At 35.3% G+C, this 21,920-nt stretch overlaps 1 protein-coding gene across 8 annotated transcripts in view; it reads left to right on the forward strand.

Moving 5' to 3' along the window:
• SESTD1 (SEC14 and spectrin domain containing 1) overlaps positions 1-21,920 on the forward strand; it is a 61,911-nt gene that overhangs the window by 11,924 nt on the left and 28,067 nt on the right. For 7 of the 8 annotated variants that reach the window (XM_075511534.1, XM_075511527.1, XM_075511532.1 and 4 more), the window contains 4 exons: positions 484-563; positions 6,420-6,528; positions 10,070-10,160; positions 12,225-12,338. In XM_075511534.1, the coding sequence (XP_075367649.1) occupies positions 509-563; positions 6,420-6,528; positions 10,070-10,160; positions 12,225-12,338 (369 nt within the window). In that variant the 5' untranslated portion in view covers positions 484-508. Of the gene's footprint in view, positions 1-483; positions 564-6,419; positions 6,529-10,069; positions 10,161-12,224; positions 12,339-21,920 lie in introns of those variants that run through there. The other variant, XM_075511535.1, reaches the window with a different exon arrangement.

Raw genomic sequence — 21,920 nt, forward strand, 5'->3', positions numbered from 1 at the left:
ATTGAAGACCTACTAATGGCAGGGTAATGGCAGTGTCCTGACATAAATGCAGCATAACGTATTTAAATAATTATTATATTCCTGGTAATATGAGACAGACTGCAAAAGGGTAATTTTATTTACACTTACTTTACATCTGAATGACTAAGCAAACAGATGATCTACCTGTAAATTAATTGTAGTTTAATGGGGTTGGGAAATAGGACTTTTATATAAATTATCTCAGTGTCCTTGGTTGAGATTCTGCTTTGCCTTTTTTTTTTTTTTTTTTACGATGAGGAGGAAGAAATCTTTAATTAAAGATTTATATGGAAAAATGCATATGATAATGTTTTTTCTTCAGTTTTACAATACTTTGGATTTTGGTTACAGTGTCCTGTGCTTCCTTCAGAAGAGTACAAAAGTTTTTTGGCCAGTGCTCATTCTAGTGAAATGTTGTAATTGATTTCCCATGCTTGACAACTTTGAATTCTTGTGTTTCAGAGCTGTGAAAATTATCTGAAGTAGAATGGAAGCTTCAGTAATATTACCCATTCTGAAGAAAAAATTGGCTTTTCTTTCAGGTACGGTTTCTGTTTTCCTCAATTGGTTCCTTTTGGCATAATTTGGATGGAATTTTTAGGTTGGTTACTTGTATTTGCTGGATGTATTTAACAGAAATATATTGTTGGTTAGCGCTTTGTCATATTTCAAAAGGATCTCTGAAACTTTTAATCTAGTAGCCAAGCTGTTGCTGTTGGCGTTTAGCACTTGTTTTCACTGTAGCCTGTAACTCAACCCATAAAGCTGATGTCATGAGGTTTCAGTCCATATATAAAAGCATGGTGATTTAGCAGACATGCAAGAATAATCCTTTCTGGTTTTTTTATGTGGTTTTAGAAATACAGAGTGATTGTTTTCAGGATTTTCTTTAGAAAGTTTTTCCTTCCTTTTCACCCCTGTCTTTTCTCCAACATAGGAATGGATGGAAGCAGAATTAGCTGTGCATTGCAACATTTTGATTATTGCTAAGTAGTTAATTCGGGCAAGGCTGGAATTATCGTTGTATTTATTAAAACTTCTTGAATCTTGGGTTGAAGGTAACTTTCTCCCTTCCCCATGCCAGAGAAAAACAAAAGGGAATACTTAAAATGATGAATTACACTCTTGCTGATTTCACTGCTGTCATAGATAGCTGTGTTAGTTCTTGGTGTTTGATTGCCTACTCTAGGGTAGGTAGGTAACTTGCAGAACACTTCTCAACTTGACAAATTGGCAAGTGTTGCCATAAATATTCTTCTGGTTTAGTTTATTTTAGCTAGTCTAGTTTAGCCTGCTCCAGTCACTTGAGAAGTGAAACCTGTTCCTTTTGTTAATAGAATTTATTTTGCTTTGAATTTTCTCACTATCCCCAGCAATTGCAAATCAAACAATTCCTGTTTAAAAACAAACAAAAAAAACCCCCAAACTCAATTTACATTACAGCCTGGGACAGCGGGCAGTTTCTTCCATAGTAATAGCAGATGCATCGTATGTTGGTTGTTCAGCATTATAGCGCAAGGGGAAGTTCTCATTAACTAGAGTGCATTTTCAATTTGCTATTAAAGCTGCCTGATCCATTTCGAAATATCATGTTCTTAGTGGAAAGTAATTTATTGAGTGGCAGGCTAGGAACCTTTTTGAACCTACATATTTCTAAGTAGGTTTGACCTTTTTGGAATTGTGTAGTATTAATGGATGCTTTAATTGAATGAATGGTAAAGATTCATGCAGTAGTTCTTTTAAGTGTTTTTCAGTGTAAGTAAAGGAACCTGACAGAGAAATGAGTTCATTATGTCTCTTTAAAGCAATTTTATTCCATATATTTTAATAAACAAAAACATATTAATCATTAAAAACCAATAATCAGAAAAATCATATTTTAGGAAAACGTTCTCCAGTGTTTATATGTTGAAGTCTCTTGTAAATTTTGAGTAAAATCAGTACAAATAATGTTGGCCCTGCCTTCTTTTTCTGGAAGCAAAACGGAATGGTTTCTAATGGAACAGTGTCTCCTCAGACTTGGAATCCGTGGCTGTGTAGCTTCTAAGTTGGTAGGTCGTTACAAATAGCAGGGAAAAAAAGGCAAGCTACTGACTCGGCAGAAAACCTGAACAACCACTTTGGTACAAAATGAATTTAAAAATTTCTTTTTTTGTGATGCTCTTAGTTGCTTTCCTTAACTTAAACGTATTTTCAGTTTATGAACTACACCACTTCTGAGTTACAAGACACATCAAGTTAATTTCCCCTGATTTTATTTTTCAGGTTTAATTCTCAGCCTAAAGACTCAGATAGTCTGAGTGTAGTGCTTTTTTGTAAGACAAGGTGGTGGTGTTTGCCATACCTAAAATCACAATGTGATTGGGTTTATCTCACTAAACGCTGTATTCTGAAGGTGGTGGTAAATATTTATACAATCTCTAATTTTTATAAAGGAGTTACAAATAATATAACCAAGATCAAAGAACAAGTTACTTTACTGTTTAATTAAATAATTCTTATTGTTTAGTGTGTTAGTATTGGGAAATGTTAGATGACATCCATGATAGCCATCACTTCTTAACTGGTAACTTTAGGTAATGGTTTAAAGGTAATAATTTAAAGCCCCATTCAGTTTTTTTCAGTATTCCCTTTAAAAAAAATTTTGAGTTACAATGATTCTTAGATGGATAAAGATATACCAGTTATCTTTTACATAAATGACTGGCCATAATTTTTCACTGAGGAAAAGAATCAGTGATAACTCCTACCTTGTTCTCTTTTTGTGCTATGGCAGGTTGACAGAATATTTACCTGATCTGTATATACTTCAGTGCAAGAAAGCTGCACAAAAATCACAGTGCAGGCAGAATACAGATGTTTGAATCTTTTCTAGTAATGTTTACAAGCTGGGGGAAAAACCCATCAGTTGTTACACAAGATGACTTGTCATGAAACTGAATAATTCAGATAATTATTGCAGTCTTTTTGTGAAATGTCAAGAGATTATAGTTTTTGAGTTTGGTTTGTGGTTTTTTTTTTTTTTTGTCAGTTCAGCAAACGCTGTTTAAATCCAGGTGTAAAAGCGGGAATTTCTGTGTCTAGTATCTTGCATGACTGGGCTTCAAGTGGCAATTCTAAACTTTCTTCAGTTAGACCCTGTTCAACACTGGAGTCTTTCAAGTCTGTGTAAACAAAACATGAACTACTATAATACGTAATTACTTTTGTGGGGGCTGGCGTTAGTCTCATGAATCCAGAAGTAACTTTGAAAGGAACAAGTCCCTTCCAGTTATGAATCAGTTATGGCAATCAGCTAACTTGCTATAAAAGCAAGAAGAAAACGTGTTTTTTTGGAAACCCTTCCTTCCCCAGCCATGTGTATATTCATTAAAATGAACAACTTTAATGCTGCACTCATGAGTTCATGGGGTAGGAGAGGAGAGGGAGCATTAGATACAGTTCTTGCAAATATATTATCGAGCAGAGTCCTGAGCTGCTGCCATGGCTCATGGAGTTGTGGACCCTGGAATTTGGTTCAAGGCGACCCTTTTACTGTTCCCTGTAGAAATACCTTCATAACTTCTTGTGTTCTTGCTTTTCCTATTGCAGGCTCACTCAGTTTGATCACCAAATTCTGTCCAGTCTGTGTGTTTAATTTTTATTAATACTTGTGACAGTGTTTTCTTGCTTCTCTGCTCCAGTAATTTTTCATAGTTCCTCCATTTTACAATATGTAACCCATTTTTGAACATGGTTGTTGCAAATTTTAATTTCAATGAATTTTTTTTTCTATATTCCTAAAAACTGCCACCTTCCCTTCTCTGAGGATTTCCTTATGGCTAAGGAAAGACCAAACAATGCCTGAACACTTAAGGAAAGGCTTCTTTATTCATTTTAATGTTTTATTCTTGTTGAGAGATGATAGCTAACAAGCTACCATTGAATCAGTATGGCTTCTGAGGTATTATTTTACAGCCACAAACTTACCATTTTCCTCTTATTTGTTGGATTTCATGTGTGCTCACTAGGCAGCATAGCAAGTAGAGAGAGATTATTTTTTCACTCAAGTGTATAGATGAGAACAAATGTCTAGTTTTTAAAGCATGAGGTATTTTTCCTTCCTTTTTCTCCTGCTTACCTACTCCAATTTTCAGGCTTTCTGCCATTCAGAAACAGAGAAGGGTGGACAATCTGTAAATAACTGTTGCTTTAAACTGTGGCTCCCTCTTAGTTTCTGTGGAAAGGATCCATTTGTTCTTTCTCATATAGCACCACTCTTTAATTCTTCTGTTTAGAAATATAGTTACTAAAATGTGCATTGCTGTTTTCCAGCAACAGTTCTCCCCCCAAAAAAAGAAAGGGAGGGAGAAAAGAAAAGAAAGAAATAAGACTTTGTCTTATTTCTGCACAGTTACTACTATTCTGTAAAAAGTTATTCTTACTGCTTAGATAGAACTTCAGTTTTACCAATATTAAGTAACTTTATGAAGCAAAAGCATGATTTAATGGCTTTAACCATGTGAATAACACAATTTGAGAATAAAAGTGTTCTTTCTCAGGTTACAGAAATTTACTTTGCTGCCTTTTCACCCCAAATAAAGCTGAGATTGTTATCTTTGTACAGTTTTTCTAAAATATGGAGAAAATTGTTTAGTAACTGCCTCCTACATGTACTTAAATGGCTCCATGGTGTGTTTTTTTTTTTAATAAAATAGTTAATATATTAAAGTTTATTCTAAAAAATAATATTAATAAAATGAAAAGGGCTTTTAGCTACTCCAGATTGTGGAGAACTTCCTTTGAAACTGGTCTAATGTAGAGATGGGTATTAGTTTAAAAAAATACTCAAAGATTAAAAAAACACCCCCAAACTTTAAGATGACTGAAGTTGTGGTTTAATAAGCTATAAACTCAAGCACTGTATCCTTCTGGAGTATGTTTGGATTCATTAATGTTTTTCACTTAACGTGCAAATTCCCCTCCCTGCTTCTCATACTTCCCCTCCTGTTCTCCCCAACAAAAAAACCCCACCAAAATATTTGATTGGGTTTTGAAATTAAGACCTCTTTTCTTTTTCCTGGTTAGAGACATTAAAAGATTCAAGGGCAGAGAGGAAAAAAATAGATAAGCTGGTTTGCTTAAAATGGTGAATACATGAACTAGATGAGTTGCTCCAAATTAAGTGGAAAAGTGTCACAGCTACCTTCGCCCCTTTTACTTGATCCTCTGATGAGTTAACAGCCGTTTAGGGGCAAATGTTTTGGTCTCAAGGCCACCTACCTTCAAAAGATCACCAGTGATGCCCCTGCAGTTGGAGATGTGGTGATAATAGAAGAGTCAGCTGCACACTTGATTTCCTTCACTCTACAGCGTTTGCTGATTGACCCTTTCAGGGAGCTGTGTCCGTATTTATTTTTCATGTGATCTTGTATTCAGTGGATTTGGCTTCAGTTCCAATTTAAGCTATGAGTAAGAACCTAGTCCAAATCCATTTTGGTTACTGGTTTATACCTGTGTGACTCCAAAGTCAATCTTTTAGAAGAAAGACCAGAAGAGAAGATTTCAGCTTTCTTTAAAGATCCGTTGTTGTTGCTTTTTTAAACTGTACCTTTCCAGAGACTTTCTTGAGAGTCTGTGTAGTCAAAAACAATCCAAAACACACTTGTAGAACATCTACCTAAATGCAGCACATCAGCACCACCTAACACTTGATCTTACTGGATCTCATAATGGACATATAAATGTGAGGCCAGCTCGTTCAATATTTTTGTTGCTGATATTGTTTGTATAACTCTTACCAGAAAGGTTTGAAAATGCATATGAAGATTAAAGCAACTGGTTGGAAATATTTATCTTAATTGTGAGGTGGCTGTTACGTGTTTGTAAATAGGTCTGGAAATCCTATGTGTTTAATGAATGAACAACTAATTTAGTCTATGTGCCATGGCCAGCCCATGTGGTACAAGATCCTCCTTTGTGTAGTCCATGTTTCTAGGAGGCGTTGTGTTCCAGTTGGAGCTGCTGGGTACATGCTCACCTTGGAAGCTTACCAGGTGAGCATGTACCCAGGCTGGTAGTGTAGAAGGTCTAGGAGATACTTTTTAAAAATGTAATCTAGATATGCAAAAATAATGTTTCTGGAAAACTTGATTTGTGGTGTTTATGTTGCAAGTATTAGATGAAAGACTATGACAGCTACAGATGTGGTCTATGCTCTGGAGCCTTGGTGATGCCTTAAGTATCTATGTGGTGAATGAAAGCTCACAACTGAGAGGTGAAATGTCAGTTGTGATTTTTCACAGCAACCTTAAAGATTACTTTTATGATGTATTTTGAGAGCATGTACTTACACTATTTCTTTTACTTCAAAGCCATCACAATACCTTTCTAATTACTTTTCCCCCCCACAAAAATAGGAGGGAAGGACAGAAGAAGTGGCCTCATTCTGACAATTCCATTATGCCTTGAACAGACGAGTATGGATGAGCTGAGTGTCACACTAGACTACCTTCTAAGTATCCCAAGGTGATTTCAAAGGCATTCTGTTCAGGGCTGCCTTCTTTTCCAGTGGTGGAAGGGATCTTTTTATTGATTTTTCTTTTTATTTGCCTTTCAATACCAAATGAATTTTACATAAATATTTGTTTAAAATGTGATACTGTCTGACTGAATTAGAAACATACATCCCAATAAACTAAGGGATATCTACCAAGGCTTGCATATGTCTTTTATTCTCTATATCTGGCTTTGGGGTTTTTTTGCCTTGTGTATTTCCTCACTCCTTTCTCGCGATGTCTTTGGTAATTTCTTTTTAATGACGATGCACTTAAATTGCTATGTAAATGAATAAGCCATTCGAATGAAACTCCTAAGCTTACAAAGGTAGCATTGCCCAAAGTAAAAAAGCTTCATCCTCTTTCTTTCTTTGCTATGTGCATGAGCTTGTAGTGCTTAAGTATGCACTGAGTCTAAAAATGTATGAAGTCTTACTGAAGTTAGTGAGCAACTCAAATGTTTAAAGTTAAGATACTGCTTAAATGTGCTGAATGATGACTTGAGTATCCTGTCATCCAGACCTTGCTGTAAAATCATTGTTGATTAAGTTCTGCACATGTAACCCTGCAAGCTTATAGTGACGGTTCTTGGTCCTAGTTTAGTTAACTGCATTTTTTCCTTGAGATCAATCTTGATCATAGCTTTCTTTTGTTCTCTTGTGCCACTGATTTAAAAAGGAAAGAACCCCCTCAGATAAATGCTTGCTTTTGTATCCCTTTAAGTTCCTCTTCTGGGAACAGGAACAATGGCGTAACTAAAGACTGGTTAGTTTGCAATAAGCAAAGTATAAATGTTTTTAAAACACAATTAAATTATCTGATTTTTTTTTTGTAGTTGAGACTGTTTAAAAAAATTTCTGATTGGGGAGAGAGAAGCAAAGAAATTCAGGTTGCTTACAAGTAAAACATCAATAGCTATATGCATATATTGCACAACATTTTAGTCATGGAAGTTTTAGGGTTTTTCAAACAGCTTGTCTTTTGTAAAGTGATGAAAATGCCAAATGGTCATCCGCACAAGTCATCTCATTCACTTAAGGACTTGGCAGTATTTGTGGAACAGATGCAGGCATTGTTGTTCTAGCAAGCATTAATTATTCTGCAGTCTCATCCTGATGTATGTTTTTAGATATATTAGTGTAAAAATAACTGTATGAAAATTCAACCAAAGTACTCGTTGTACAAACTGGGAAATCTGTTTGAAAGCAAAGTTCAGTGTTCCCACATCTGATGTTCTGTTTGTCAGTCATGGAAAAAATGATCTCTCCTTTATGGTGGCAGTATGGAAAAATCATTGTTGTTTTTGTTTGCGTGTTGTTTTTTAGTGGGAAATGCAAACTTTTTGGCCTAAGCGCTTGCCTTTTTTGTTCTGGAAAGACTTGCTGAACAGTGCTTGAAAAAAGGAGGGGTTTAGGGAGGGATGGTGTCCCAAGCCCAGATAGCTGTCCAAGAAACATTAATATTACTTTTTTCCCCAAGTTCTAGGTGTAAGGTAACCTAACATGTTTAACTTCTAATTCAGTTGTGCATGCCATATGTTGTAACTATAACTGTTTTGAAATATGCATTCTAGTGTTGATGGATAGCTGTGTCCAAAATTTGAGAGGCATGTTTATAGTGTCTTAGCTAAAAGTTCTTTGGAGTGTGTGTGTAAAGCATTCCTGAAACTTCAGGCAACTTATTGCTAGTGCTTAAGTCTACTGTTATGCTTTTCTTTGATGCTATTTGATGATTTTCTTGGATTCTGAAAGTGTCTTCAGCATCCAAGAAAAATAAAAGTGGCAATGTTATGCTATTGTCTGTGCGTACTGAAGTTTGCTTCCTTTGTTGTGTTTTCTGCATTGTGGCTCGAATCACCAAGTGTGTGTTTTGTTTTTTATTTTATTTTTTTAAACTTTCAGACAAACATTTATGTTTGAGTATTGGCTGAACTTTTCAGAAGTGGTAGCTCACTTTTTAATTTGGTTGTTGGTTTGGGCGTTTTGGGTTTTTTTCTTTTTTTTTTTTTTTTTAATAGGTCTAGTAGTAGAGAAGAGCAGATGCTGATACTGGCAGATTCCAGTGAGCCTAAGGAAGCCATGTCTCAAGATGCTATTTTGACACTTCATCTTGTTCTTAAAAGTAGTGCTAGTGTGCCTTTTGAGTTCATTCTGATTAAACATCGAATGCACAAAGCCTTGAATGTTCAGAGTGCTTCCAGAAGAATCATGTGTGTGATCTTAGAGGTTCCTTAAAACCAAAAGTATATGGATTGGCAGCCAACTTTGTAATTATTTTTTTCCTAAATAGACTAGTAAGGTGCCTTTTTTCCCTTTTTTTTAAATTCCAAGATAATTTTGTCTGCCACCCGTACCTGATGAAGCTCAGCTTAAACATGAAATAATTAATAGTTAAATTTCTTGGTGTGAAACATAATGCATGCTGTTACATGCAAGTTGCTTTGTTTTTTGTAAGCTAAGGAGATCACAGAAATGGCTTTATTTTGTAACTGCAGATTTGGGTGCTAAAGATTATATAGTGCTTTTCTACATCATGCAAATGTCATGGTTTTTAGTTACTTATAGCTTTGCTGGACACAAATTTCAACTGGAGACACGATATCTAATGTGGTAACCAATGCTAAAATTATGAGCTCACTTCCATGTCCTCTTCTGGCTGCTGCTGTGCTGGTTGTGAGAACGTAATGCTTCCCAGCTGTTGGTGACATCCAGAAGTTGCTGCCACCATTGAACTCTCTGCCCAGCTGTTGTGAACATCTTGTTGCCAGCTTCTGTTAGAAATGAGCTGGAGAGGTCTCTGTAGGAATGCATGGAGAGTGAGGAAAGTTTTCTCTATTTTCTCCCATTTGGTACTTGAGCAGAACTACCTTTGAATTTTTGGCTTTGCAGCTAACTGTTTGCAGCAGGTTTTTTTGTAGTATACACAGACTCAAACCTTATTAGAAGAAAAAGATGATGTCAGTCTAAGATATTCTTTCTTGTAGATCCATACGCAAAGCCTCTGTCCTCATAGAGGCTTTTTGTGCACTGCAATTTCTAATCCATTTATCAGGAAAGAAATTTAAGCATGTTTAGATGGTTTCCTGCTTGGACGTGCATCAAGTGATATGTAGCTATATCCTCAAATTTGTGCCAGTTCACAAATAACCTTGTGAAAACTGACATTCCTTTGTCTTCCTTATGAAACTATCGATTGACCTCTTCTTTCTGAGGATTTTGTGAAGTTTATGGTTATGAAACCTTTTCAGAGTTGCTAAAGTTTAAATAAGTGCTTGTATTATGAAATACACTTCAGTGCTACTGAGAAATTGTAATTTGGAAAATCTATTAATACGCTTGAGCATTAAACTTGAAAGTTATTTCTAAATGAGTAAACTTAAGGTTTTTAAAACTATTTTTATAAGTAAAAAAACTATGTAGTTGTATTTTTCAGTAGAGTTGAAATCCAGAGTCATTGTGATGTGACGCTTGTTCATTATTTTTATTTTTTTCTAAGTGTTTTTCTTCTTTTAGTGAAAAGTGTAAAGCTAGAGGATTTACTGTGATAGTGGATGGCAGAAAATCTCAATGGAACGTGGTGAAGACGGTTGTGTTAATGCTACAGGTAAATAAATTTTTATACGTTCATAGTTGATTGATTAGTTTTATAAATGTGAACCCAATAGCTATGTTATTGTAGAGGCAGTAATTTCTTTACTGAGAAATAGACCATTTATGGCCTTTTAAAAACACAAAATGTGGTTCTGTGACAGTTCTGGGCAGGAAGAAACAATCTGAAAAGCAGATGATACAACTCACTCAAGTGAGGGACAAATTCTTTACATGCTGAGAACACACGATTGTAGATCTTTTTCTAAAATGGAGTTTTAGTTAAAAAAATACAGAATTATGGTCCTGGCATTGTCAACTGTGAGTAGTAGGAATGTCTGCAGGGGAACAGTTCACACTGATAGTGCAGCTGAGCAGGTTCTGATGCAATATGCTGTACTACTTGGTTTCCATTGGCATTGGCTATAGTTGATTTTGTTGTGTATAATAGTCCCAATCACAAATTATATTCTGGATGCTATACAAAATAGGAGAATTAAAACAAAAAAGGGCTAATTCCCAATTAAAGAAATTCATAACAATTATTATTGTAGCTTTTCAGCTAAATAAAGTCTTATTTCTGCTAAACAGTATAGGTTATTTTCTAGTCTCAGTGGTCAAAGAAAAAGCAAGATACAGCAGTCTGAATAGATTAGAGAACTTGGACTACTGCCTGCCTTGCTGCACAGATGACTTCTCTTTATCAGAGCAGTTTTCCTCTCAGACTTAGATGAAGCCTCTGAAAGTATGTCAAATATGAATAATTTGATATTGTTGTCCTGCTGGCTCATTGTTGCTCCTGGGATTTTTAGTCCGTTTCAAGGTGTCTTTCAGCTATTCTTGACTAAGATGGCATTCCTATTAATAGTTATAGTAATTGGATCCGTTATATTCTGATTATGATCTTGACAGAGCTTTCACTTAGCTAGTGTGCAGTTGTGACATTTAGTGGGAACTTCAGCTAGTGGGAAAGGCACCTATTTGCCCATGCTCAGATTTCAGTGGCTTCCTGTCAGCACACTTCCTGCCAGTGTGAAGCCTGCGGAAACATGTTGCACATCTGTGTCTTTAATTTGAGAAGGAAGCAATAAAGAAGATTTTCATATGTAAACTAATCACTTGCGCAGACCACTTCAGATTTCTCTCTGCTTGGACACAGGTAGTTCTCAAAGGTGCTGGCTGGTCATCAAAGAGACACTTCTGTGTTAAAAAATATTGTCTACTTATAAATAGTTTTTGTATATTTATTAAAATGGTGCAAGAATGAAATATCTTTTTATTTCAGTCCTATGCTTTCTGAGTTGGATGTATATAACTTTTCCAGAACTATATTTTTATAAAAATACTGAGGTATTAGAAGAGAAATCCTATGCACTGTGTCACCTTTATGTCAGTACTGTGATTATCTAACTGTTGCTTATTGCTATAGCTGATGATTTGGGGAGTAATCAAGAGTCTCTGTTCCTTGATCTGCATTCAGTGTGACAACATAAAATCAGCTTGGTAGATGAAATTACTGTTTCAGGCTGAGGAATGTTTTTGTGATAATACTTTTATGAATTAATAAGCTGAAATGTTAATATTAAGCCCTTTCATTCTAGTCTAAGAAAGAAGTACTAGAGAAGTATAGGATATAATCTTTATGTGATTTAATAACAAAGTATACAATTCTGTTCTAACTTTGATTACCATTTCATCCTACATAGCAAATGATGCTTGTAACAGCTTTGTTGTCCTTAACATTTTAAATGAAATGCCATAAATAAAATTAAGTCTAGCCTATAATTCATGTTTTTCTGTACTGATGTAGCATGGGCTAATGGTTAGGCCTCAAGAATGGGAGTAAAGAGGCTAGATTTTATTTTCAGTTCTGACATGATTTTACTATGAAATTTAGTGCAATCTACTACAAAGTAGGATGGAGCCAACATGTGATGTAGATGCAGCAGACTTAGTTTAATTTCTGTCTGTAAATTTTAAGTTCTTGAATAGATGATGACATGTAAGTGGAATTCAGTTCTGTGGTAAATGAAGGTTTAATCTTGAATGTTTTACTTATTTTTTTTCATTTGTTTTACAGAATGTTGTTCCAGCTGAGGTGTCACTTGTTTGTGTAGTAAAGCCAGATGAATTTTGGGATAAGAAGGTTACGCATTTCTGTTTTTGGAAAGAGAAAGATAGACTTGGCTTTGAGGTATGTAGAACTTTTGTCTACTTCAGTCAAAAATACCATTTCTGGAATACTAGAGTAATTGGATGAAAATTAATGTCTCTTTAAAAATAGTTATATTCCAGATGCTTTGTGGATATCCTTAAACTGCTGTGGCCTTTTAATTTTTCCCTCTTCAAGAAGGATATTCAATGAAGTAGGTCTCAAATTAGAAATGTGTGGCATTTCATTCTTTGCTCAGTGAGAGGATAAAGCTATTTGATACATAATGTGGATGTTTTGAGTAAGAAACTGTTGTACAGGGTTTAGTGTGAATTTTTTTCATAAGTCTTCTGTAATAGGCTGTAGAGATACATGTTGTATGGTGTCACTAAATCAGTAGTAACCATTTTGAAGAACATCTTGCTGCTGTTGCATGCATGTTCTCTCATTTTTTGAGTTCTTTGACATTAGTAACAAAGGTTATATGTCCCTTCTGTTTGCCAAATATAAGGTGATAGTGTCCTTACCTTGTGAGGCAGAGCGTGTAAAAGAGATTACACACTAATGTTAGCAGTTCTATTTTTTTATCTTTTTGGGAGGTTAACAGAAACTTCAGTTTTCCCTATTTTTGGAAAATGATCTGTACCATCAACCTTTCCAATCATTTTTGAAGCTGATCTTGTTTGAACTACAACAGGCTTGCTGTGCTCACCAAATACTAAAATGTCGACTTGTTTTGTACATCAAAGCTCTTAGAGAGCCTCTTTTTCATGAAAGAGATTGAATAGAAAAGTGTTTTGCAGCCTTGTCTAATGCTGTGTAATTCTTTCTCATGGTAAGATTATAACATTTCATGAATACTCCTGTAGAAAACTTAGTTCAGGGAAAATGGGAATTGGAAGGTGGCAGCGGAAAGGTTATGTAACTGCTAAAAAATGTAAACCTAAAGACTCTCTCATCCAGATGTAGTGCTGCTAATTCATATGAATTTTATCCTGTTAAGTCTTGTCTCAGACTTTACCTAGAATAGGTGGCTTCATTTTTTGGAAGCAATTCCTGCATGTGAAAGTGCTCTGAAGGAGTTGGAGGGGGTAACATTCCTATTTTCAATCAGATGACTGACCACCCCCACCCCCTACCCCACCCCCCATTTTTTTAAAAAAATCTGCTTTAAGAGTCCTTTTATTACATTACTTCATTTCTTTGTAATCTGCTTTAGAGTCTTATAAGTAAGGAAATCCTGCATGTTTGCCTTCAGGTTGTTTATCTTGCAGATGAAAATCATGTTTTCTTTTTGAGTAGTTCTTTAAAGACAGATTTGAAAAGTAGCCCAGGTTCAACAAAGCAATCCAAAGAATCCCTGAACAGTTTGAAAGTCTGCAGCCAGCAAGATATTCACTAATAAAGGTAGTGAAGTGCCTGAAATTTTGCTACTGGAAGTAGTTCCAACTGTGATAATCTTGTGACTTGCATTACAGTTAAACGCTCTTGGGTTTCACAGATGTCTGTCTGTCCCTTCATCTGAATCCCTTGAGGGGACTGGCAAGGAGGTGTGGTCAAAGTATATTTCTGTCTTGAAGTTCAGCATGTAGCAGCTCGATCATAGCTTCTTTAATCAAAAACATGATTATCAAAAGAAAAAGACATGAGTATGGTGGTGTCCACCTTTTATAAACTAGCCTATTGTTTGGAGCACATCTAAGATGAGAATTAAAGAGACTGAACCAACCATCTGTACTCAAAAGGATGATTCTTAAGCTTGCGTTTAGAAAGTGACTTAAGTTTGCAATATTCAGTTTCACACAGATGCTTTCAGGCCATAAGGTATATGCCAAAGTCCAGAGAGTGGCAGTAATAAAGGTGAACCGCCCTCTTTAGCAGTCTCTACTGTCTGATTTAGGGTTTCTTTTCCCATCTGCACACCTGTAAATATGGTCCTTGGACAAGTTCAGGAAGCCTTTGAAGTTGTGGTATAAAAGAATTTTATACAGTGGTTGTTACTGTATACATCATGGTATTGCCAGTTTGGAAGTTAATCCTCTAGAATAGATTCTTCTTGGATTTTTCTTTAATATGACTTAGCAAGAATCTATTTCTAGACAAATAAGCAGAAAGCCTACAGAAAATATGTTAACGGAGCAGGGATAACTTAAATGGCTATGATAATAAAGGGATTTTTTTGTTTTACTTTAAGGATTAGCTAACAGTCATTAAATGATAATTCTGTAATGAAATTTAGTAAGCTTGGTAATTTTATGAAGAGTGTTCTGTGCCAATGATGATGTTGGCGTTGTTGGCATAGACCATTGGAGTTGTGTAACTAAACTTTTTGGCTTCTGTTTGTAGACTACTTTTTTCATTACTGAACTGTAAACATTTCTCCCTGACCTGAAATTTTGATCTAAGATTCTCTTAAATTAATAGTTCTAAAGTTTTAGGAAGAAGAAAATAATTAAGCTATTAGAGATGCATTTCATGCAAACATATGTCAAAATGTGTCAACTGTCAGAAAAGTAGTCAGTGATGTATCATTTTACAAGAAAAATAATCATAGCGTTAAAACACAGCAGCTGCTTCTTAGGCACGAGGAAAACTTCAGATTTTTTCCCTAATGGCTCCTTGTATCTTGGCTTAATGCATGGGCAGATCAGAAGTTTGTATGAGTATAGGATAGTCATAGGTAGTTGCTGAATTCTCATTTTGGTTGATAGGTCTTTGCTCTTGAGTTTCCTTTCTGCCTAATTTAGAAGCACTGAAAACAGGGTGAGACTGCTTGCTTGCACAAGGGGCTATCATCAGCTTTGGGGCAGTTGTCATCTAACTGAGGTTGGATAAGGTGCAGCTATTGATATAGAGTTGCTATTGATGTTTTTAAAGAGACTGTGTGATACCATCCTAGCTCATGGCTTTTGCTTCTTTCTTGCACTTTCTTGGCTTTTTTGTATTTATTTTTTTCTGTGCAATAGCTCATACTCTTAAATGGCATTCTTCATTAAAGGACAGGGAAAGCTGAGAGGACAGTAGGAAAAATCCTGTGCTTTCCCAGATAATGAAGAATCACCTGTGGTATTAGGCAAGCCTTTATTCTTCACCATCCATTAACTCTTGGTTATCTGTTACTTGGTTGTGATTAGGAAAACTGGCTCAGTAAAAATAACCCACCTTCTCTGTGCTCCAAATAATATTTGTGTTAGAGATGTCTTTGCTCTATTCCTGATATGAGCGCAGAGCACTGATAAGGCTATGGAAGCGTCTAACGCATGCACAAATCTACAGCTGCATAACTGTACATTACTGGCAGGAAAAACAAAACAACATACAACTTGTCTTTTGGGTCATGGGTTAGATTTGCATAACTACTAGGAAGATCCAAGACTGCTTTTGCACCAGTGAAAGAAATATGATCTAAAAATTAAATGAAAGTATGAAATCTTTTTATTCACTTGAGAGTGTAATCTTAATTTTATTTGAAGTTAATGCTATGTAACTGTGATTTCTAATTTCTAATGGGGCATCACATCTACCTCCTATTTCCTGCTACCTGATCTGTTTTTAATACTTTGCTTAATATTGCCATATGAAGCCATCAATCACAATGCCTCCCTTTCTGTTCAAAGGCAGAGATCCTTTGCTTCAGAGTGAGATGATACGGTGATGATGAGTTACAAAGCACTGAAAGTAGATGTGGGAACTGAGATCAAAAGGCTACTGGGTGAATAAGTATAAAGAGGTGGGCTGATTGAGCTGAGTTAAAAAGTGCATATCCTTATTCCTGGTTAGTATTAATGTTGGTTTTGGGCCTGCCTCAGGTCAATTCCCATTCATCCTCTAGCAGAGCTTTCCTCTGTCCCTTTATTCTTCCTTAAAATGCTTATTAGCAACCAGTTCATGTGTTCATCAAAGCTGTTTTTTCTGGTCCTGTGCCCATGCTGCATAACAGGAGGGTTGTCTTAATAATTGTTCCAAGGGTGTCTTTCAGCTGAAATGTTGTGTATGTTACAGTGTAATACTTAATACTGTTAATGTTTTTAAATGAATGAGGAACAGGGTTTCAATATAGAAATTTCTAACTGTTTTGGAGGGTTGGGAGGTGTTGCTTTTTGCTTTTTTGTTAATTTACTCTACATAGTGATGTGAAACAAATCACTCTGTTAGCTGTAGCGTGTTGTATTTGGTTGTGAGCTTTTCATATGAAGATAACTAGGATAGCTGGAGGAAAATGTGTACCATAAAAGTAGAAGAAATGTACAAATTCTGCATATGTTGCAGTTTGTACAGAATGCAAAATTGCCTACAGACTGGTGGGGTTTTTTTTTGCATACGACATTCATTTAAGGGAATGGGAGGAAAAATAATCTCTAAGCCTGGTTTAGTTATTAGATTAGTCCTTTGAAAATCAGTTTGTCTCGAAAGCAGGGAGGAGGAAAGTGTGCTTGCTGTTCTTATCTTTGTGGAAATTATGGAGCAAAATTTAGAAGTTCACTTAGGACTGTGAGATAAGAAATCAAGGGCTAGGTGGTTTTAAAAAAAAAAGAAAAAAGGAGGAAGAAAAAAAAGGTGGTAAACTACTGGGAACTAATTGGAAAAATCAGACCTTAGAGTATATAGCAAAAGGATCCTGATAGTCCTGAAGTCCAAAGTCTCAGTAGCTCTAAATGCTTCACGCTTGTACTGTAGCAGCTAACAACTCTTAAGTCTCTAGTAATAGCGTCAGAAATTTCTTATGATCATATATCAGCAGAATCATGTCTCTAATGTCAAGTCATCAATGTACAGAGGAGTACAGAAACCTAAATTCACATTTTTCTGTGAAAATTTCCTGCCTATCAACCTGTTTATGGTCCATATACTTGCATATCAGAATTGATCTGAAAGAAATTAGCTAGCAGACTTCTCTTTTTTCATGTTATGTACCTGAAAAATAGCTAGTAAGATCTTGTCATTTGTTAAAAAGTTTAGGAACTGTTTAAGAAAACAACTGGAAAGGCTAAATCCAATGTGATTAGACCCCAGTTTTTCATATCGGTCCCCAGTTCAAGTAAAGTAACTCTTCTGTCTACCTAAGTCAGTGATACATAGCTAAGTAGATACTTTCCTTCTCTAGACTAACAATCTTCATTCTGAAAGTGATTAAACACCTGTTATGTGGTTATAGCAATCCTTAATGTTCCAAAATACAAAAATCTCCACCCCAAACACTTTTATATATGCTTTTTTTGGTGCCACTGAAAACACACTGTGGTCCAGAACTTTCTACTATGTTACTACAAGAGGTTTTTATACTGTTCTTGTATTTTGAAATTAACTGTTGTTACCACATGTATCTTTATATCTTAGCTCTCAGTATTCCACTGGGAAATTAATTGTGGCACAATCATCCCCAATTTATCTTTTAAGAATAATGCTGATAAGATATTGCTCCACAGAATGCAGAATGAATAACACTTTATAGGAAATCTTTAATTTTTGTATCAGATCTTCCAGTCCACTGTTTTAATACTGAGGTACCAAAATTTGTAGCTTTCATGGACTTTCCCAAAAATGCATATAGGAGTTCCAATTTTTTATCAAAATTATGTTTATTTAAATGCATCTCTCTTTTCATCTGCATGTATCTTTGTAGCTGCTGTTTTAACACTGGAGGCAATGGGCCCTTTCTTTTAAAAAACTGGGCCAAATCAGGGAATTGTCCCTGTGGAGCTGGAGTACTTAAGCCTGTGTTTACATCATGTTCTAAATTCAGTCCTAAAGAAGGGTGTGTTGGAAAATACCAGATTGTGTGTGCCTATTAGTCTCTTCTCTGGGATGGAAAAAAGGTAGTGTGCTAATTATTGTCGTGAGCCCTGGAGGGGAAGGTTGAATGAGTGGGCAAAACCATGAGTGCTCGAAAGTGAGGAGACAGTTACTGGGAGTGGAGTTTACAGTTAGTCTAGTGTATATCTAGATTCTGCTAACTGCTCTTGGGTTTCTTGTATGCCAGATTTCTGTGTGATAATAGCCAGATAAATATTTAACTTGCGTTTCTTGGTGTAATGTTAAAGCAAATGATCATTGTATAGTGTTCCATATTAACAAATACCACTCTATCCTACTCAGTGTTTAATCAAAGTGTTTCAAAAAATGGGTTGGAATATTTATCATCAAACAATAGGATTCTTCTTCTCCTCTAGAAGAGGAAGTCTTTGCTTTACAATTCCGTGGCAATGAATCACCATCAGAGCAGATATATGGGCAGCTATGTTTTGTCTGTTAAAAGTACCATAGTTGTTATTGAAAAATCACCAGGAGAATAGTTGAGGCCATATTTAAGTTTTTTTTTGCAGCAGCAGCTGAGTTTGCTGGAGAATAAGCACAGCTAACTTTCAAAGAACACAAGTGCCAAAGGTGAATCTGATTGTGCTTTAGAAAACAATTAGGATTCACACTTAATTAAAAAAAAAAAGTTGCTGTTTTTCATAGAAAAGCTGCCTTCAGTGTAGTGTAAAAAATGAACATAGGCGTTCTTCAGTTTGGATTTCTGCACAGGCTGAAGTGCAAAGTTATTCTCGCAAAATCTCTGCCTTGTTCGTTGAAGCTTTCCCCATATTTTTGCAAAGCTGTATGGATATGTAAGCTGCTGGCATAACAAATCAACAAGAATCAATCCACTGAGAAAACAGCTTTAATGTCGAGCCCAAAGGACTTTATAAAAATTCAGCATTTTATACCTATCAACCAGCCTGTAAGTGTGGAAGAGCTATCTGCGCTTCCCAGTGTTTCCTGGCGGAATTTTTGGGAAATGAACAAAACCCCCTCTACTTAGGCCTGTTTGAATGAAATTTGTCGAAAATTACGAATCAGCGACTGGATAAGTATGATCAGCTTTTAGCATGCTTTATGAATGTTCTTTTTTAAAAGAAGTATTTTAAGAATGATAGATACTTATGTTCCAGTAAGTAAATGAAAAAGGTATTAAATATTTTGATGCTAGTTTATTAAAATTAGTAAATGAGGCAGTGATGTTCTGCTCATGTTGAGTAAATAACTTAATATACTCTTGGAGTAGCTACATTTGTAGACAGTTACATCATAATGTAAGAAATCAGAACAGATAATTTAAACATTTTATATATTATTGTATGCATAAATGTTCTTCCATTAGTTGCATTTCTGTCACTTTTGCATAACATCAAACAGCTAATACTGTATATAATATACACAATCTATTATTCTTAGAATATTTTTCTAAAGATGCATCTAATTTCATATTAGCATCACTTGGTACCCACATGATCATGAGGGTTACTTAAAATAATTGAGAAACTGTGGCACGTGTTGGTAATGCACTTTCAGCCCATATAAGCTTCTCAGTAGTTGGGCACACCCGGTAAGAATTCTTTACAAAGAATTGTGAACTTGGTCAGACTTTTTGATTGTTGGATATTAGGTTGCTTGAAGTGTAAAACCAAAACCAAAAAAAAGCCCCCCCAAACCAAAACACCCCCCCCCCCCAAAAAAAAAAAAAACCCAAACCAAAATCAGAGTAACAAATTATAAGCAGTATAGATATGTGTATGTAATGAATTTTCTCTGTTTTCATAAATGATTTTGTCAGGATTGTCTTTTTTATGTGAAATTCACTGTGAAAGTGTTTAGGTTTAGGTTGATTAAGTTTACAGTGTTGTGTAAATGTCAGTTAAGAATAAATATTTTTTCTAAGAGATGACATCAATTATCCATTTAAACTAAATCTGATTTTTAAGACCTTTTTACTCCTGAGATTAAAAATAGGATTTACTCCCTTTATAGTGCTTCTGTACCTATTTCCCAGTGTAAAGGTTTTGCTCAGATAATAGATGTAGAATATTACTATCCAATCTGTTTAGATAATTTTCTTAATTTATCTGAGAACTGGGATATATTACTCATTGATACCAAGCTATGAAGTTTAATAGAAATATTTACTTCTCTCAGAAGATCATATACTTAGATTTCACTTGTTTAAATTTTGTATTCTCGAGGGACATGTATGTTTTGTTCTTTTGGAAAGTAACTGCTTCTTTTTAGATTCAGTAGTGTGGCTGCTGTGATATTACACACTTAAGAAAAAAATGCGTTGTTACTGAAATTTTACACCATCGTGTCTTCAAATAGCTCCTGGGTTTGACTCTGTGACATTTGTATTAAAGAACTTTTTCATTTCTTCCCGCAAGAAAGAAAGTTCAGATGGATGTTTTTAACATTGTGGGGGCACTTTTATATGTTCTGTTGAATATCCAGAATTCCTCTCTGATCTTGACATCTGCCTCTATCTCATTGCAAATGATCAATGAAAATAATTGCAAAAAACCAGCAAATGATGTAGAGGAAGAGGTCAGCTTTGTACAAACAGTATTCAAAGCTCTTCTATTATGAAAGATAAGTGTTAGTGGCACTGTTGCATGGGTCAAAATCATGTTACTGGAAAAAATAACTGTAGTCTCACCCCTGAGAAATAAGGGAATTTTGCAGTTGAAGCACAGGACTTTGCAGTACATGGGTCTTTTTGTTTTGTTTGGCAGTTCTTAAAAAGCTTGTTTTGATTTTATTTAAAAATATAGCACTTTACTTCTCCCAAAGCACTGTTCTTAGTTATTTCTGCAAAGGCTTTTGCAATGTTTTGGCAGGCCAATATTGTACAAAGCAAGTTTGCTGATGAGAGTAGAGCAATGATGAAAGCTGCTACCACTCTTCTAGGTTTTAAAAAGAACTGAGTACAGATGATGATGATGATGATGATAGGGACCCTGGTTGGTAGCAAACAGCACATATTTGAAATCTACTACCACTGTCACCTTATTAGCTGTCACTGTTGTCGGAAGTGGGTGGATCAAGTGGGAAGGGAAGCAAAGATTTAAGGATTCAGTAATTTATACTTTTTTTTTTTTCTGCCTTGCCGTTTTTCGAGGTCTATTCATTTCTCCCTTAGGGAATTTAAGCTGTTCACTTTAACATCCAACTACAATCTGTTGTCCAAAGGCTTCTACTTTGGATTAAGAAAACTTTTTTTTTCCTGGAGTCAATGTAATAAGATGACTTTGGAAAAAAAAAGAAAAAAAAATCAGTCCAGTTGCAAGCAAACAGTGGGATATTTCTATTTTTATAACTGTAAATGGTCTTCATTTGTACCTGTATCTTATCCAGGAGTATTGAGAGCTGGTCAAGCAATAGAAAGCCATCATCATTCTCTTCACAGAGGGAGGAGAAACTAAAGATGTTCTCTGTGGTTAGTGGTCTAGTGCAGTTTGGTAATGATAATTTTAGAGGGAAGGATGACAAATAATTATAAGTATGCTGTTAACAAAGTATTAAACTATTGAGGATTTTGAGAAGAGCCCATATGACTAAAAGCTTTGTGAAGCACAACAGACAATATGTTGACATGTGAAATTCAAATGCAAAGGTGGAATGCTAATTCATAAAGGAAAACATTTTTCAGGATGTGATCCTTTGACATTTTTATTTTCACAAAAGGTCAAAGACAATTGCTGTGATTGGATTTTGAAAAGTTTTAGGAATCTGTGACAGCAAAAGTTTGCATGCTATAGGTGCTGAACTTAAAGTAGAATTCATATCTTTAAAAGAGAAGTGTCTTATCTTCTCCCT

This window comes from Mycteria americana, chromosome 9 (assembly GCF_035582795.1).
Source record: "Mycteria americana isolate JAX WOST 10 ecotype Jacksonville Zoo and Gardens chromosome 9, USCA_MyAme_1.0, whole genome shotgun sequence".
NCBI classification, from domain to species: Eukaryota; Metazoa; Chordata; class Aves; order Ciconiiformes; family Ciconiidae; genus Mycteria; species Mycteria americana.